Source organism: Mus caroli, chromosome 18, assembly GCF_900094665.2.
Source record: "Mus caroli chromosome 18, CAROLI_EIJ_v1.1, whole genome shotgun sequence".
In the NCBI taxonomy this organism is placed as follows: Eukaryota; Metazoa; Chordata; class Mammalia; order Rodentia; family Muridae; genus Mus; species Mus caroli.
The window spans coordinates 59929607-59948885 of record NC_034587.1 but is presented as its reverse complement, the minus strand read 5'-3'; the positions used below and the strand labels follow the sequence as shown (position 1 = coordinate 59948885).

The 19279-nt window shown below is 41.4% G+C and overlaps 1 protein-coding gene across 2 annotated transcripts in view; it reads left to right on the top strand.

Annotated features, from left to right (window-relative positions):
• Window positions 1-19279, top strand: part of Piezo2 (piezo type mechanosensitive ion channel component 2) — a 357120-nt gene that overhangs the window by 200553 nt on the left and 137288 nt on the right. For both annotated transcript variants that reach the window (XM_021150566.2, XM_029472160.1), the window contains exon 5: window positions 15291-15453. In XM_021150566.2, coding sequence (XP_021006225.1) covers window positions 15291-15453 — 163 coding nt within the window. The remainder of the gene's footprint in view (window positions 1-15290; window positions 15454-19279) is intronic.

The window sequence follows — 19279 nt, the reverse complement described above, 5'->3', positions numbered from 1 at the left end:
GGTGTGTGAGTGTGTGTGTGTGTGTGTGTGTGTATGGTGTGTATGTGTGTAGGGTATGAATTTATGGTGTAGTGTGTGAGTGTGTGTATGGTGTGAGTGTTTATAGTGTGTGTGTGTAGTGTGTTGTACTGTCTGTGTGTGTGTGTGTGTGTGTGTGTGTGTAGTGTGTATGTGGTGTATGTGTGTGTATGGTGTTTGTGGTGTGTGAGTGTGTGTGTATGGTGTGTATGTGTGTAGGGTATGGATGTATGGTGTAGTGTGTGAGTGTGTGTGTGTGTATAGTGCGTATGTGGTGTATGTGTGTGTATGGTGTTTGTGGTGTGTGAGTGTGTGTGTATGGTGTGTATGTGTGTAGGGTATGAATGTATGGTGTAGTGTGTGAGTGTGTGAGTCTGTGTGGTGTGTGAGTGTGTGTGTGTGTGTATAGTGTGTATGTGTGTAGGGTATGAATGTATGGTGTAGTGTGTGAGTGTGTGTATGGTGTGAGTGTGTATAGTGTGTGTGTAGTGTGTTGTGCTGTCTGAGTGTGTGTGTGAGTGTGTGTTTGTGTGTGTGGTGTGAGTGTCTGTGTATGGTGTGTGTGGTGTGTGAGTGTGTGTGTGTATAGTGTGTATGTGGTATATGTGTGTGTATGATGTTTGTGGTGTGTAAGTGTGTGTGTATGGTGTGTATGTGTGTAGGGTATGAATGTATTGTATAGTGTGTGTGTGTGGTGTGTGATGAATGCAGGTGATTTGCCTTTGTGAACTGTTGAGTCTTACCTAGAACTTTGGCTTCCTGCTTGTGAAATGGTAAGCTTGACCTTTGTTAATCCCAGCAGCGGTTTCACTTAATAGACATTTGGGAAAATGATCTGTTTTTCTTTAGAAAAAAAATGTAATCCTCAATTAAAACTTATTTTTCTTTCAAAGCACAACTGAAAGAAAGTATCTCCTGGTTTATAAGCTCGCTCTTTGTTGGACTGGGTCATCATAGCTCATAGAGTCCCGGGGGACAATACATGGCAGTCATCAGAACTAAAGCAGGGCTCCTGGGTGTTTACTTTGGCACCTTGTTCCATGTTGGAAGTATCCTCGTGATGGTTTGGGTTTCACTGGAACTGCGAACAGACAAGCCGTGGAACACATCCCGTAGGGAGTTCAAGCCTGGGTGGTAGCGGCATGCTGGGTGGGAAACAGGAGAGGGCAGGCATGCTATTTGATGCAGGGTAGAACGGAAGCATGGGGTCTGTGAACCTATGAACGGCAGAGCCTGGGAGAGCTGTGATAGGTGCTTGTCGGAGTTTGAATTTGTATTGATCTGCATTCTATGTATACTCCTGAAATCAGATCTTTCATAGCTTTCATTAAAATAAAATACATTTTCTTTGCCTCAGTCAGTGCACCTTAGCTAAGGACAAAGACACTTTGCTCAGGTAACGTGGCACCTTTTATGAAATAGAATTAATAGGAACCTCCTCAGCTTTCCCATAGGATGATGGGAAATGCTCCACCCATCCCCCAGGCACATATACACTTCCATACAAACCATCCTAAATGAACACAAACTCTCTAGCAAACAATTACATCATCAGACCTATAGCCTTGTGGCTTCCTGCCATAGGTAGTGGGAAGAGGAGACAGAAAGACCTCCCATGAGTGCTAATTACCGTGTTTCCTTCCCGTCTTCTCTGCCATCCACCACAGCCACTGCTCTGTTAGTAGTTAAAAAACAAAAAACATAAAACATAGAAGCTTTCACTGGGCAGGACTCTCAACATTCAGGGTTGGCATACCTCCTGACTCAGCATCCCTTCTCAACCATGCTGCTGATCATCATTGGGGGAGGAGCAGTCTCCAATGTCTGAAAGACTCCAGCACATGGGCCCTCCTTCTACACACCTCTTATTATGACAGAGGATCCGGCCTTTTCTTGCCCAAAGAGGGATATTTTTTTCCACATTCCATTCTTCTAGAGAGGAAAATGCAAATGTAAGAGGGACATTTACTTAATTTTAGGGTTAATTCCAAGACCCCCCTTTGCCGAGTTAAGCATGGCTCCAGGGGCAGATCTGGTTTGCATAGAGAGGGAATGAAGAAAAGACAGACAGAAAGCAGGCATGGAGTGATGTGGGCTCTTGTTTTGGCATTGGGGAAGCTGCCTGCTCCCCACCCCTAGCTCAGCCTTCTATTATAGAGTTGAGCAGAGCATATGGATGGGGTTGTTGCTTTCAGAAAAACAAGGAGGCAGGGTTTATGGTGTACAGCTGGCCAAGGAGACAGATTTAGCTAATCTCAGTAGGAGCAGTCTCTGTAGAGGATCAATCTTTAGGCTGCACACACCCATGAGGAAGAAAGTATGGTAGACATTTTCTGAATATACTGTCAAGATCCACATATGGATTAGAAGGGAAGCCTTCACCATTTCCCCTGAGCTTCACTTCTGGAGAGAAGGCTTCTGTTCTTCTGTGGCTCAGGGTCCTTGACATGACTCTCTTGGGTCAGCACACACGTTTACTTGGAGCTTCACTCACCTACAGTGTCCTCTGCTCTCGACACAGCCTGGTGTTCAAGGCCTTCTTATCACTTCTCCACTAACTTCCTCTCCTTAGCACGGTCTGTTCTATCTCATCTAGTCCATTCCTACCTAGAGTATCCTGGCTTTGTACCATATTGTAGCATCTTTCTTGCATTGGCTCATCCTTGAAGCCTTTCAGAAACATGTCTGGTTGTGTGTGTGTGTGTGCGTGCGTGTGTGATTTTTTTACTAACACTGACTTTGCTGTATACATATTTCTTTTAAAATAAAGTTTCTACATCTTTCATAAGTGTTTAGTCCAATACCATGATGCAAGAGATGTATAAAGTAACCATCTATTGCATAGGTGTCCATAGACATTTATGACATTCTTTAAGTATTTAGAAGAATGTGTAGAGTTTGGGTCAGTTTTAGGGAGCATCATCTAGACCAGAGAAAATCCCTAAAGATTGAAATTTTGCTAACTGACTGATTGATTGTTTGATTGATTGAGGGATTAGGCTGCTCTGGCAAAGTGTGGGTAGCAGATTCTTTTCTACGGTTCATGACTTCACTTGCCCTTGGAAACTATGTGATTCCAGTGCCAGGTGTGGTTTCCCTCCTACGCACTGGGCTTAAATTCTGTTAACAGCTGTTGGTTGCCATCATGTGAGTGCCACTATTGCACATTCATGCATTTGTTGTCATGCTTGTTATTGCCATGGTTTATCGATGTCACAGCTAAGCAGGACCGTTTAACTGCTTCCCTTCCTAGGCATCTTGCATGTTATTTCCTGGAACCATGAAAGGTAGATGACAGAGAAAGGCTTTCATAGAAGATCCAGCTCAAGTCATCCAAGTTCTATGAGTGATATCTTCAGCAATAAGGGCCGACGCTCAATACTTGAGAGGAAACCAAAGGCTTATCTATAATCTATATTATTTGGCAGTTACTTGGACTGTCCTGACCAGTCATGTAAAAGGACATTTCTTGTGCCTTGTTCTGATTGGTGGTGGTGGTGGTTTTGTGGTTCTTGTGGGAAGCATTGTCTTTACTTCCTTCAAGATAAGTGTGTGTGCAAGATACTCACGAGCCCCCACACACATGCATGTATTTTATATACATATACAAACATACACTTATACACATATATGTAATGAGTATAATTTTAGATAAATATAAAATAATACTCCTTAAGGCTTTATCAAGCAACCTCCTTTGGTATTGATCTCTCCCTCCCCTCCCCTTGGGTGGAGGCTCCTCCCCATTTTTCCATCTCCCACTTCACATCACCTGTATTCTATTATCTCCTACCCAATCTTCCTCCTTGGTCCTTCATACTTGGCTGGTTTCTGTGGTTAGCCCATGTTTTATACTCACATCTAAGGATTTGAAAATAGAACCTGCAGATGGGAGAGAACACACAGCATTTCTTTTTCTGGGTCTGGGTTACCTCACTCAATATAATATTTTCTAGTTCCATCCATGTACCTGAAATTTATTCATTCAGTATCAATTTAGGTGATACTGGGATGTGAGTCAGATCTTACTCATGCTAACCAAATGCCCTATGGTCAAGCTGCAGCCACAGTCCATGGAGGATTTTAAGACTCGGTAATTACATGATATGAATAGAAATGAATATTTAAATTTATTTATTAAGTAAAAAGGTGTTCTCATTTTAAGAGCATCATATAAAAGAACTATGCTCTGTTACTTATAGGTTATATTTTCCCTTTAGTCTATTAGTATAATTCTAGGAGCTATCCAGTTTCCTTTTAAAACTGTGACTGAAGTTACTAGAAGCCAGCAAGCCATCAAAGTGCAGACCTTGCCATCCACAGTTGAAGGGAGAGTCAGTGATATTTAGTATTTTTAAACTTTTGCATAGGAATCTTAGGAGTCAAGGAAGTTGAGTAGATGTTGAATAGCCCATATTCAAAATGCTTAAGACCCATGTGTTACACATGTCAACATTTTAAAATTTTGAAATATTTTAATATACATAGGGAAATTGCTTGAAGGTTGGACCCAACTTTAACCCAAAATCCATTTGTGTTCTGCACACACGTAGCCTGCAGGTAAAGTTTGTAGGATGTGTTTTATCATTTCACAGATGAAGTAAATTGACACCTTTCCACTCAGATCTCTGTGGGTTCAAACCTTTGCAGAAACTTGAACATTTTTGGATTTGGAGTTTTCAGACTCATGATGCTCAGCAGAATTGGATAGCCATAGAACAAAACGCAACCAGAGTTTTGAGCAGGGTAGAGCCCTACACCTCCATCCTCCCATCTGCTGTGTGGGTAGTGAGAAGCCTGAGAGGAAAGCACACAGAGAGCAGAAGGAGAACACTGATAGGTGCACACACCCATGGTACAGGGACGCTCAAGCACCGAGTTAGACACAGCCAAGCCTCAAGTGGCTACAAAAGGCTCGTGCCAGGTGCAATGTATTGATCCGCTTGCCATACAGGGGGAAAGGATTGTTTTCACTAGGCTGTCATGAGAAATGTTTGGGTTTGAGATCCTCTGCACACTGTTCCAACCAATTACATTTATTTACTTAAAACTCAGCAAAGGTAATTGAATTCCATGTGGGGCAGAATGTAATCGTAGTGCATGTACTAATGCTTTCGCATTGGAACGCTAATGGACACAGACCACAGTGAGAGGAGGAGGAGAAAACCTTGGTCCTCAGAGATGTGAAATTGAGAGCTTAGGCTTTGCCCTGGGCCGCTGGATGGTCACCAGCACTTCCATAGAACTGGTGTTTAATTTCTTGAAGAAAAGTGATGGTAGGCAGTGTTGATGCTTCTGTCTGACTCATTCACTGTTACTGGGACACACCATCAGGGTGGCTATTGTCTTTGAACTGGGGGATGGGGGTTGCTGGTATGTTTTCACAGTCATCCATAAATTAGGGGAAAGGGTGGGCAATACAAATAGCGAGGCCAATTCTTTTTTTTTTAATTAGGTATTTTCCTCAATTACATTTCCAATGCTATCCCAAAAGTCCCCCAAATTCTATTTGTTGCCTAGAAGTTAGTGTAGGAGACTAGAAGGCAATGAAGTATCCTCACTCCCACTGCAGAGCACTGACATCTTTCTTACTGTTTGAGGTAGACATTGTCCCAGTCGGTTCTACCTATGGGTATGTTGTGTAGCCTGCTCCTGTATGACACCAAGCAGCAGTGTCTCCCAGCACCGGGTTCTAGTTAGAATCTCTGATATAGTCTCTGAGAGCGGTCACAAGGTCACTGTCTTGCCCTGCCCATCAAGCCAGATGGAGCCTATATAGCCCATGGTCCATAAGCAGTTCAGAGGCACATGCTTCTGAGCCAACCAATGCCATCTGTGGTATCTGAGGGGAGAAGTAGCCATTGAAGAAGCAATAGTTCAAACTGTCTCTTAGGGAATCTAGAGAAAGCCACTGAACTGTGAGAGGCATGTAATACCACAGCTCAGCATCAGACTGCATTGCCAGGGGCCATGTGGACAAGAGCAGGGTTGGGCTGGAATCAAGAGACAGAACTCAGGAAGTAGTTCACATCTTGGTTAACTGAGAAGGTTCCTATCATCCCTAGGAAAGATATGTACACAGGGGCGGCAAGGACAATGTACAAGATGGGCATGACTTGACCTGTTTGAGTGCAAATGAACATGGCTGGGAAATGTGGCCCAGCTGGACCAGATGCTCTCCTCTTGGAAACAGGCTGGGTTCAAAGATGAAAGCATATGAATTATAATAGCCATGGTTCATTCTAGGATGGCTTATCTCTTATTAATTTATGAAAATAACAAATCTTTGTTTAGAAGAAAGTATCCCAATACCTTAGCCTCCAACCCATAATTCAGTACTTTGGTCATTGACCTTGAACTGTTAAAACATATTTTCCCAGAATTACAAGTAAAATTATTGACAAAAGCAGCAGTTCCCACTGCATCCAGCATTGTTAATTTTAACCTTGGACTAAAGTTTGTTAGTAGGGAAATCCCCAGGAAAAGGAGCAGCAGCCACTTCTGTTGGGATGCTCAGCAAGACTCAAGGGCCCCTGGGCTCTATTTCTTTTTGACACGTGACTTTTTGACTGTGGCAATGAACTGTTCCTATGATCTCTCCAAGGTTAATGTTATTTTCAACAGGTACAAAGTCACAGCTGCAGCCTGTCCAAGATCTTTCTTTTGTACCGAGGCCCTGTTAGGTTGGAGCTACTACTGAGCATTCACTATTCATTTTCCCCTTGCCTCAAGTTTGGTTTGTCTTCCTCCTCCTTCTTACCCCTTCTGTAAGGGGTAAGATGACCTCCCCCATCTCTCCAAAGTTACTGACCAGAGCTTTGTTCTGGTGGCTTTGTTGTTTGGGTCTGTTCTTTTCTAAGAAGAATAATGGACTTTGGCTTTTGTGTTCCTTCACAAACCAGTGCTTTGAGGCTTCCCTGAGAGGTCAGGAAAATCTACACAGATTCTCTGGAAATGACAACATTTCCTGAAGGTTTGTCAAAGGACGGGGAGGGTCACACCCACCCAACCGACTCTTCCGCCAGTATTGGTTCGAACTTTGGGTGTCTGACACGAAGTAGGTTTGTTTTTTAAAGATGTATTTAAACACAAATGATGAAAAATATTCTCGTGGTGAAGATGACTCAGTATCTCACATGCACACAACAAAGCACATACCTAAAGCTCCTTGAGGAACAAAGTAAGCTAAATACAGAGTGCACATCACTACATGAAAACTCTTTGTAAAGTACACGTGACACCTTCCATAACGATAGAGTCTATATGTTGCCTGAGAAAAGCAAGTTTATAAGAAGGGTCTAGAGAGGGTCTAGTGCCAGAGGAGAATCTTCAGCTGCACAGATTCAAAGGCTCCCAAGCTAGGAAGCTTGTCCACCTCAGCCTTCTGGGTAGAGAAGAGGTTTGCATTCCTTCTTTTGAAGGAACAACATTTGTGCCCTCTCTATTCCAGTTATCATTCCTGGGACTGCTAATTAAAAAAAAAAAAACCAAAAAACTATTGTGGCAACAAGCATTACAGGATCCAGTAGATGCAAAGAAGTGTCATAATTTTCAGGGAGAGCTCTCTTAATTCTCATGATCAATTGCGCAGATCTATTGAGCAAAATGGGTACAATATGGCCTACCACACATAAGCCTTTATAACCCACAGGAAGGGAAGTATAACAGCAGCCTTTATAACCCACAGGAAGGGCAGTATTATATCAACCTCTACCCAGAAAGCCCATCCCAAAAGCAGTTGTTTACCACAGGGAAGGTTAGGGTTAGAGGTAGAATTATGATAAGAATAAAAAAAAGTACATTTATACAAAAAAACAACATGACTGAAAAACACCATTAACAGAAATATTCAAGGAAGTCCTATGGATATGAGTACAGGTGGATTCTACTGTGTCTCCTGTTACTTATAGAATACATACATATTATATATAATACATATAAGTAACTCTTATACCTTATAGATTTCTTTCTTTTCTTTTGTTTTGTTTTTTTCTGAGATAGGGTTTCTCTGTGTAGCCCTGGTTATCCAGGAACTCACTCTGTAGACCAGGCTGGCCTTGAACTCAGAAATATGCCTGCCTCTGCTTCCCAAGTGCTGGGGTTAAAGGCGTGTGCCACCACTGCCTGGCTAGATTTCTTTTTAAGAGCTTAGGAATAGACAGGTGTCCTCTGCTACAAAAAGACAACACCAAATGAAGCCAGATGTTATTTTACAAACAGTTGGCAATAAAAAGCATTATTGTGGGTACAATGATATTAACTTCAGTAAAGAATACATCAGATATTCCTTTCTTCATCTTCATACAACTATAGTTTCCACTCACTCTCAGAGTACTTAAATATGTTAAAAACCTGTACCATAGCATTTGCATTGATAAGTTAGATTACACCAAACAAAAATCCTTTATTTATGTGACTAGTATTTGTGCATCATCTTTTGTGCAGAGACAACTGGTCCCAAAGGATAAAAACAATTCTTAACATGGCAAAACAAGATCATACCATGCCCTCTATTAAGGAAGTGCCTTTTATCCCTCCTGACAAAAAGAATTTGGATTCTGCATTGACAAGCTGAGAATTAACATGTAATATAGTCAGTAAATATAACATCACTTTGGGGTCAATAGTATAGTGTCCTTGCTGTCTCCCCACAGTCTTGACTTGACAAGTTAAAATCTTGGTGTCTTCCCAAGTCATTAGGTTTTTCTCCCTCTTGGAATGTCTCCTCATGATGGGTTGGTTATCAATCTACAGACACTTCATTTGTATAGTGGTCTCTGAGGTGCTGTCCTGGTCATATGCACTGGAGCAGGAGCCATCTGAGACTTCCTTCATCTCATGGAAAGAGATAAGGAAAACATTGCTCAGAAGAACATCTGGCTCTTCTCACTGAGTAGTTTCTAGGTCTTTCCATATGATGTATATTTCGGCTGTGTCTCCTTTAGGCCAAAATGCTTTGGGTAAGCAGCAGAAGTGTTATCCTCCTTTAAATTGAAATGTTGGAAGTCAGCATGACTCAATGTAGTATTTAGGTGGGTGTATATGGCACTTTTTATTTTCAAAATTTGTCATTTAAGCATGTGATCATGTCATTTCACAATAGCTTGACCCTATTGGTTGTCAGGGGTTCTAGTAATGTTGTAATGTTCCATAAATTGCAAACTTCCTTAAAGTCTTTACCAGTATATAAGCAGGACCTTTAAAAATTTTAGTTATAAATGGAACATAGAAAGGAGAAGATGTATAATAAATGATTCTTGGCATCTGAGATGGTTTTACCCCCATGAGGAAAAACAACAGTCATATTAGAAAAGGTATCAACTATTACATGGGCATATTTTGAATGTCAAAACTTTTTGATACAAGAAATATCTGTTTGTCAAATACTACTAGATTTCAACTCTCAAGGATTAATACCCTTTAAAGGGAATCTTTAGGGTAATTATTATCTATTGATCCTGTAAAATGGAAATGCTACTGCCGATTATTATCAGCGAGGAACAAATAATTAACCTGCATTTTATTTAATGACACAATGATTTCCATTGTCTCTGGTGCCCCCTTTTCTTACCTTGGACAATTAAAATGTCAGTGAGGTTTTCAGCTATGGGCTAATGTTTTATTTCTTTAGCGATTATTAATTATATTCTACAGCTTATTATTTATTAGTTATAATAAACTTGGGTAAAATTTTGATATCCCTCACTTGCAACTTCAAAATGCAAATGGGAATTAAAAGTTTTTTGCCTTAATTTTGATGACAAAACCTTACCTGATCCAAACTCAAAGGCTGTGCACGTGTGTGTGTGTGTGTGTGTGTGTGTGTGTATGTGTGTGTTGGTCATGTGTGGAGGTCCAAGGGCAACACCTTATTTTTCCAAGACAGTGTCTCTCCCTTAACCTAGAACTTGTCATTTAGGCTAGACTCCATGGTCCACAGAGCCTCGGAATCCACCAGTCTCAGCCCTCCACACAACCAGCACTTGGGTGACAGACACCAGCACTTGGGTGACAGACATGTACTAGTTCAGGGAAAACTGTTTTAATATGGATGTTCTCCAAATGTGCTAGAGAGAGCCAGAGGTGGCCTGCTGTCTGCCTCTGATGCAACATCATACCTGCAACACATGCCTTTGGAGATTTGAGAAATATGGCTTATGAAGCACATCTATTTCTTAGAAATCTGAACATAGAAATTATATCTTCATCTCTTTTCTCCATAGACTCCCACCCAGTAGGAAAGAGTTCCCTAGAGAACAGCTTTCAACCTTTTTTCTTTTTTTTCTGTGACTGCTCCAAGAAGTACACTTTGCTTCATGATCCATTACAAACACATTTAGTTTCAATGTTTTTACAAATAAATAATTATAAGAACCTGCATTTGGATCTCCGGGAACATCATGATAGCTGGTTGTAGTGTATGTACATGTCTGTCATCCCAGTGCTGATGAGGGTTTGTTGGCCACAGAGTCTAGACTAAGTGGCAAGGTCTAGGGTGAGTGAGACCATGTCTCAAAAAACAAAACAAAACAAAACAAACAAACAAACAAAAAAACCCAAGGTGTTGCCATCAGACTTCTACACATGCATCTACACATTACAACACACACACACACACACACACAGAGAGAGAGAGAGAGAGAGAGAGAGAGAGAGAGAGAGAGAGAGAGAGAAGAACACCTTTCTGTATCTTTTAAAGACTTTCTCTCTCAGCCTTTTCTGCCCTGGAAAAGCTAGTGTCTTCCTCAACACTGTCAATTGCAGGGCCTGCCAAAAATTCTTGTGCTATGAATTGCAGTATGTATGACATGTCTGCCAAGACATTCCCACACATTTGTTGAGTTAATTCAGCAGGAATGGGGTTCACTGTGAGGTCTTGTGAAGTACAGAGTTCATGCTGATTACTTTATTCTTTGCTGTCTTTGAGTCACGACACAGAGTCTTAGATTTTCTGGCCCACTGTTTATGAGGAGAAAAATGTCTTTCTCTGCTGTTGTCATCCACTGTCTATCTCAACAAAATTAATTTCATCTTTCTCAAGATGGTCCATGCAACAGTCAATTGGTTGCACAGTCTAAGGTTTTTATTATTTCTTTTTTGTGTTTGTGACTATTTTTGTATGGATGTTTGGCCTTCATATATGTCTGTGCACCTTGTGCATGCCCGGTGCCAACCGAGGCCAAAGAAGGATGCCTATCCCCTGAAACTGGAGTTGTAGGTGGTTGTGAGGCACCATGTGGGCGCTGGGAATCAAACCCAGGCCCTCTGGAAGAGCAACCAATGTTCATAACCACGGCACCATCTCTCCAGTTCCAAGACTAATACGTTTGGTTGCCATTAACATTGCCCTTATGAGCCTAAATCCATGGGCCCAGCCTCTTCACCAGTCACTAACAAAAGATGTCAAAACTACTCTGGGGAGGAGATAGTTCATAGAGACCACAGGGTTAGCCAGAGGATACAGATAAGGAGGGAGTCCTGGGATGGGACCATGGCACTAGAGAGGGCTCTGGGTTGGAGATGCTGAACCCAGGACATAGTTACCAAGAGAGACATGGAGCAAAAGGGATGAGCATAAGTGCTCCTACTTCTGGATTCTGTTTTCTTTCTTCCCTCTGTTTATGTTTGTTAGCAGCAGTAGTGCGTGCTGGTAGCATGTCAGTGGTCATACATGGAGACAGACTTGTTCTGCAGTGATTGCCATTCCCCATGACACGCTCTTCTCACGGGGTTCGTGGGAGGCTGGCAAGTGTTCTCAGGGGCCATAGAGTGGGAAAGTGCAGGTGCCAGGTATGTGCAGCATACTCCAGAAGAGCAGCACTCACAAAGACCAACACCAGGCAATGCCCCTGAGCCCAGCATCTGCCCCTCCACTGCTGTGACTCTTTTGAGCTACACAAAGGCACCAGTCCTTTGGACAGACCCTTCCTAAATGACACAAGTGACTTCCAGCAGCACACTGTCTTGAGAAAGAGCTGTGTTCACAGTGGGATTGTGGCAATGAGCTAAGAGGATTGAAATGTTTAAGTAGCAATGTAGCTCTCTAGTCTACAAATCCAGGAACTAGTACCCTGTGATAGTTATGCCTACCCCTCCCCCAGCTTAACTCTTATCTCAGTGGGAGAAAAGGGCTTAGTTTCAGTTTCACAGAAACAAAATAATCCTCAATTTTTATGACTGAGTCATTGTGAGTCATTAATTATAGAAGCCCTTGACTTGAATTCTGAAAGAAATTGTAAATCTAATTTAAGGTTTGCTCCATTCACATCAAATACATTATTCTGATTCATGAGACTGGCTATCTGTAGGGAGATAAATATTAAATTAAAATACTGTGTGTGTGTGTGTGTGTGTGTGTGTGTGTGTGAGAGAGAGAGAGAGAGAGAGAGAGAGAGAGAGAGAGAGAGAGAATAGGTATTAGGTTTGTAAATTTTTGTAATTAGATATGCATTCATTCCACAGCTCTTAATGTCACTGAAGGCCACTCAGGGGCACGTACAGAGCCCTACTTAAAGTAAACAGCAAGGCACTAACAGTTCATACTGTGTGAGCACCAGAAACTACCAGAAAAATATGTGAAGGCGTTTCGATAGCTCTAATTTGTTTAATGGATGGCCATGTGGTGATTTAATTGTGTTAACACAATTCACTTGTAGTTGACCTTTCTGCTAGCTCTGTCCCAGAGGGTTTGCTCCCCTGAAGTGTCATGGAATGGCATTGACTTGTGTGCTTTTTTGGTTGGGGATGGAACCCTGGGGCCTGGCACAGTATTCAGTAAGTTCTCTACAGTGAGCTACAGCCCCACCCAGGACACCCAGTCCATCTCTGTAGGGTGATCTTTCCTGGTATTCCTCCTTGGCACCTGAGATGCCACTTGTCTTGTTATTGGTGCTCCTGTTCCTGTCTACTTTTCCTTTCTTTGTCAGTTTGGGTTTTCACAGTCAAAAAGGACTTCTTAGAGTTGGGAAGAGTGGGAGAAGTTGTTTTAGACGTTAGGAAAGAGATCATAACAAGATTGGAAAGGAAATGCTTTGCTATTTAAGATGATGTCTAACATTAAACTAGATAGTCATTTTTATATGTGAAATGTGTCATTGGCATGTGCCCAGGGAAAAGCATGATTCAGGTTAACATGTTCTTGAGAAACATACAGTAATTCCACTGGTGTATGTAAACAGGATCTCTGGGAACATGGTCAACTGGTCCCAAATGGGCAATTTACTTGAAATAAAGGTGAATCTGTTGTTAAGTCTTCAGTAATGTATGCTTATAATTAGTTTAGAGAGCCTTATGCATATGTTTACTTAGGTTACTCTCTGTTGCTGGATAATCTAAGTAATTCTGTTGATTTTAATCAACACATATGCAGAAATCATTCTCAAATCATCCTTTCTGCAATGATTTCCCTTGCAGGCATGGGTTCCATGTGACTTCCAACTTGACTGTGACCTCTTCCCCTGCAGGTCCTAAGCCCAGCTTTCTCACATTCATGGAGAAAGCATCTCACCTCCCAGGAGCCTTGGCTGCTATTCCATCTGTTGCCTTGGAGGTCATGTCCCTTGCTAACTCCCCATCCTTTAAAGTTCTGATTTTATGAATTTCTTACAAAATTCTGACCTTGGCTGGTATACCATATCATCTATCTGGCTTCCTATGAAATATTTTTTTGAGAAGTTTATACCTAAATACTATATATTCATTATTTTGACTCCTTTCTCTTCTGCTCCAACTCTATCTAGAGCTCTCTAGCTACTCTGTCAAAAGTTCATGGCCTCTTCTTTTAAAATTATTATTGTTACATGAATGTACACATATACACGTACAACCTTCTGAGCACATCTAGTGTGTACATGAGTTTAGGGCTGAGCACTTTGGACTGGATAACTTATGAGGGATGTTGTCCATGAAAAATATTGATTACTCCTCTTGCAGCAGACAATTGTTGCCTTTATCTTCATAAAGCTCTTTAGAATGGTGCCCTGTGAAATTTCCCCTATCCAAGTTGACAAACACACACAAATATAAAATAAAAATAAATATTTTAACAAATAAATTTTGATTTTTAAAGTGATTTAAATTTGATAATTAAATCAGCATGGTAAAATAAGATTATAAAATGAGAGAGAGAATGAGAGACTTAGTCACCTAGTGTGTTCTGGCCATAGTGGGCATCAAAATGAAGAAGTAACCAATTTTACATAACAGTATGGGCTTTGCCACACACATTTTAGCTGGGGTATGTGCTGGTCAGCTGAGGGAGCAACTCAGTATGCCACCTTCTTATACTGTATTCACTGCCCTTGGGTGTGCCCCAAGGTCACAGCCTCTACCCCAATGTCACATTCTTCCTCCTCTTTTGACTGAATCCCCTTTCATCATTTCTACACCCTGTGTAAGGATCTCAATTATAAACACACATGCCGTATAGACATGAAGAACATTAACTGGTATTAAAAACCAGTTAAGACTGCTCTCTCAAAATACCAAGCTACAATGAAAAGGAGTTTTATATTTTACAAAAGAAAAATCTGCATTATTTAATACATATATATACCCATCTTTATTTTTCTGAAGTCATGACCTCATCTCATTTCACTGAGATGTGATAAGGAAGGCAAGTGGTGTAATATCTTTGGCAAAGAACGAGAGTGGGGGATTGTGGGAATGAGCAAAGCTGCTGCACACTGTCAACTTGGGCTTGAACCCATAGCTTCTCCTCCCTTGAACATCACTTCTCTATGATTAAAAATCAAAACAAACATACTAGACTGACTTGTCTTAGAGCGGTATGGAAGCCAAAATTGGCTAAGCACAAAAATAAGCACAAGATTTTAGATCGGAAGATTCTTGGAGTACTTTTTCTGTCTTATATCTGGCTTTGACTCCTATTTGCATTATGGTGTCTTCTAGCAGTTACTAGATATTGGTTTTTAAATGGCTTCATCTGGATGATGAACAAAAGCATCGTACTGTGTAACATCAGTGTGATTTATTAGGATGCTTAGAGTAGTCTATTTGGGTTCCTTATGCTTTTGTCTAAGTATCCCAATTGCACCACCAAACTCTACCATTCTTTGTGGCATTGAAGCCCCCAGGAAGCACTACATCTCAGTAGATCTGAGAAGACTCAGAAGTTAGAGCAGAGCTGTCTGGTAACTGCTAGGCAGAACAAACATCCTTGATCTTAAATTCCTAAGAAGACTGAAGTAGGTAATAAGATGTTTGACCATACAGATGTGAGATAACTTTCTCCCGTCTTCTTCCCTCCATAGCTTGAAGGGAGCTGATGCCGGCAATGGCATCAGGGTGTTTGTGCCTGATATCGGGATGTTCATTGCAAGTCTGACCATCTGGCTGGTCTGCAGAACCATTGTTAAGAAACCAGACACAGAAGAAATAGCCCAATTGAATTCTGAGTGTGAAAATGAAGAATTGGTAAGTGTGAACACCTGCGTCTTTCTTCTTCAATCAATCCCCAGGGCCTCCCACTGTGAGGCTGAGTGGAGTCAGTCTGCAGATTGCTGAGTGGATCCCTGTGCATGAGGCACAAGTGGGCATTGTTGCTATGTGGGAAGGCTAGGAGAAGCTGCAGAGCAGACACTCATGTCTACACCTTGTTGATGAGGACACAGGTGATTGACATGTGATTCCCATCTTTCATGAGGACCTCACCGTGGAGTTAGGAACAGCCTGACTGTGCTTTCGTCACCTCGGTGATCAACTGGCCTCACTGTGTCCGAGTGTTATGTCAGGTGGCCAAGCTTGGAAAGTTATGGGCCGGGCATGACAATCCACCTGCTCTCCAGGTCTGAGCTATTGCAGGATATTTTGAGAAGTAGTACACAGTAACTTTTGAAGAAAAATAGTCCTAATTACCCCCTGAACTTTCCAGCCTATGCAGTTTTACTCTGTGACTGTGTAACTGTGCACTTTACCTTCCTAGTTGGTGTGTTAGCTTGGAATATTTGGACCAGGCCATTTTAAAATGCTCTGGAAGGAGAAAATATTTCATTTAGAAAAGCAGAGGAGTGTTTTAAAATATATAATGACTGAAGAAGTTTCAGGAGCACTCGCGTGAGGAACGTATTTGAAGTTGTGTTTAGAGAAGGTGACATGCCACATGTCCCACCAAAGTCCTTCTTGACCCACACCAAGCACGGCCATGTCCTAAGGACTGCACGTTGTACTGAGAGTTTAGATGGCACCAATATAAAAAGTCATTGACATTTTTTAGATATAAAGATAAAACTTTGAAGAAAAAAATCTACTTAGAAATACTTGGTTTGGACATTTAAGACATGATATCTACAAGATGATTTGGTCATAATCCAGAGAACAGTAATTAACTGTAATTTTTTGCACTAGGAACATTAGCCATGCCTACATCAGGAAGCACATACGTTAGGAATGCTAACTGTGCCAACATCAGGAACTACACTGGGAACATTAACCATGCATACATCAGAGAAGGGGAATCCTCAGTTATGGCAAAGGGTTTCCATACTTCACAAATAAACAGAAAATTGCCACAAGTGAGCAAGTTGTAACAAAATAATACAGAGGAAATATAACTTAATAATATGAAAATTAGAATTTATATTACTTCCTAAAATCTTATAAATTAAAGACAGGCAACCATGCTGTGTATCCATATTCTGTCATGTGAGGGCAAAAGAAGATTCAAAATGTAAGAAGTAACTACAGCAGTGGCTGCCAAGCAAATCTTTCATTCGTGTCTACAAACCTAATATCAGATGTGACTCGGAAATATCTTTTTTTTTCCATCGATGTAATTTTAAGATAGAAAATTTTAATAGAGTACATTTTTACATTGCATTATTATTTTAGAGTGTTTACAGTTTTGAAAGTGCTTTGATTAAATGAATCATTAAATATGTCCTAGTTTGTGGTAGTAAACACATTAACTGATTTTTTTGCACATTTGGGATTTTCCTTATTGTTATCTATGAAGTTGAGGCTGTGTTTTGGTGCTTGCCCACTTTACATGAGACCAAAGGGATGATGATTGGAAACTGACCGGTCTTTGAGGGCAAACATGGAGGCTAACGCCCAACAGCTGTGTGATATTAAAGACAATTACCGTGAGGCCCTAGGTTCAATCATCAGCACCCAAAATATTAGTAATGCATTATGTATTTGTTTCAGCTATAAACTGAAATGCGGCACAAGCAGCTCATAGCAGAGTGTATACTTTTTGGAGATGCTTAATAAATTCTGGCTTCCTTTAATTATTGTGTTCTCTGATTTGTGAAGTTCAGAAACCTATTATTCAAGGTCCTAAGTCAACCCAACTCAATGAAAAAAAAATCCCTCTGTGCCAGGAATAACTCCACATGGATAATTTTAAAGATCATGAGCAGATGTTGTTCCTGTAGAAAGAGCAACACAGGCAACAACCAATATGGAGAGGGGTTGTAGTCAAGGGTAGTGGACCTCTGAAGAAGACGAGAGATTAGCACAAACACATGTATTAGTTTTAAATCACACTTACATCCTGGTAACACCCTATTTTTTATTTTATACTTGGAGCCCTGACAGCACTGTCCTGTTTGAAATTGATTTAATAAATGTTCAAGACACCTATATTATTAATCCCTTTATTCAAAGATAACACATGATAACCAGATTCATTTCACAAACAGCTCTGAATCTGAGAATACTTGGAGAATATTACATGTATCGATGATTAGAGGCTTCCTTCCTGTTTCAGTTGAATTTGATTGGGGATATTAATACCTATTTTCTTAGCACTTTCCAGCCAAGTGGGTAGGCCAGAGGAAGGGCGGTGAGTGGGGATTCACCATGTGGGAAATAATTCTGACTTGACGATCTGGAGTCAGTCTGAGAGAGATGGGAAGGCACGGCCAAAGTAAGCAGAGGTATGTATTTCTTTTCTGAAGGGCCCTTCATACTTCCTGCTCCTTCTAAATCTTGGCATCTGCTCTCTAGAATGTTTACTTCTGGAGATGTCAGAGAATAGTGTTTGCTGCAGTTGTTCCTTCCTTATTTATCTGAGTGGAGAGATGGACAAATTAATCCCCTGGTGCCTGGGAGAGTTCCTTTGCAAGCAGTCTTGTTTCCTGGAAGCAGCTAGGACTTTCCTGGTCCACTGGTGAAGACAGCATTTGCTATTTGGAAGCATTCATCCATCCAGAGGTTCCACTGAGACATTGCTGAAGAAGTGGGGGTACAGTGGCACATGGGTTCCCTGGCTTCACTGAAGTTTGTCAGCTGGGCAGGTCTCAGAGACCCTACTCCTCACCTCTAGGGAAGGTTTCCTGGGTTAAGGTGTCTGAGGTCTTGTTTGGTATTCATTTCAGTTCAGAAGCAGATCCGCCAATCATCACTGGGAGAAAGATTCTCACTTTGGAATCTTAAAGAAAAAATGAAGAGTTGTGTTGTGAACAGCAAGTCGCATAGAAAAGCTTAGCTACTCGAGGCTTAGCTATGCGATGCTACAGTATCTGACAACACCAAGATGCACCCAGCTGCTTAGTTCTGTCCTCCTGATTGTTTCTCTTTGTTTCATAAGGTTTGAGACCTTACTGTTTAAGCAAATAATATTTTCAAATAACACTCTGACAAGAGCTTTTTCAAATAGAAATGGCAATCATAACTTGGCCTGTGTAAAGAGGCATACTGAAGAAGAAGAGGAGGAAGAGGAGGAGGAGAAGGAAGAGGAGGAGGAGAAGAGGAGGGGGAGGAGGAGGAGAAGAGGAGGAGGAGGAGGAGGAGAAGAGGAGGAGGAGAAAGAGGAGAAGAAGAAGAGCAACAACAACAACAAGAAGTTTAAAGGACTATTCCAATCAGGCATTGTGGTGGTGTGTGCCTGTAACCCCAGCTCTTGGCAGATGGAGATAGAAGATGAGAGTGGGGTCAACACCAGCTTCGGTTACCTGAGACATTGTCTCAAAAAGAAAGGAAAACAACAGAAAGGAAGGAACAAAGGAAGGAAAGGAGGAAATGAAGGGAGGAAAGAAAGAGAGAGGGAGGGAGGGAGGGAGGGAGGAAGGAAGGAAAGACAGAAGGGCAACATTTTATTTCAGTAAAAGCAGCTGCAAGTTGCGGTTATATCTCTTAGTCTCAGCTAATGTTTTGTAAATTCATCCATAATTTCAAAATGTGCACGGTGCTTTCTAGCACCTGACGTTTCTCTGGGGCTACCACAACACTAGAGTCTTGACAGACAGAATGTTTGCCTGACCCCCGCCTTCACAAGAAAGCTGTGAGGTTTCCTTCA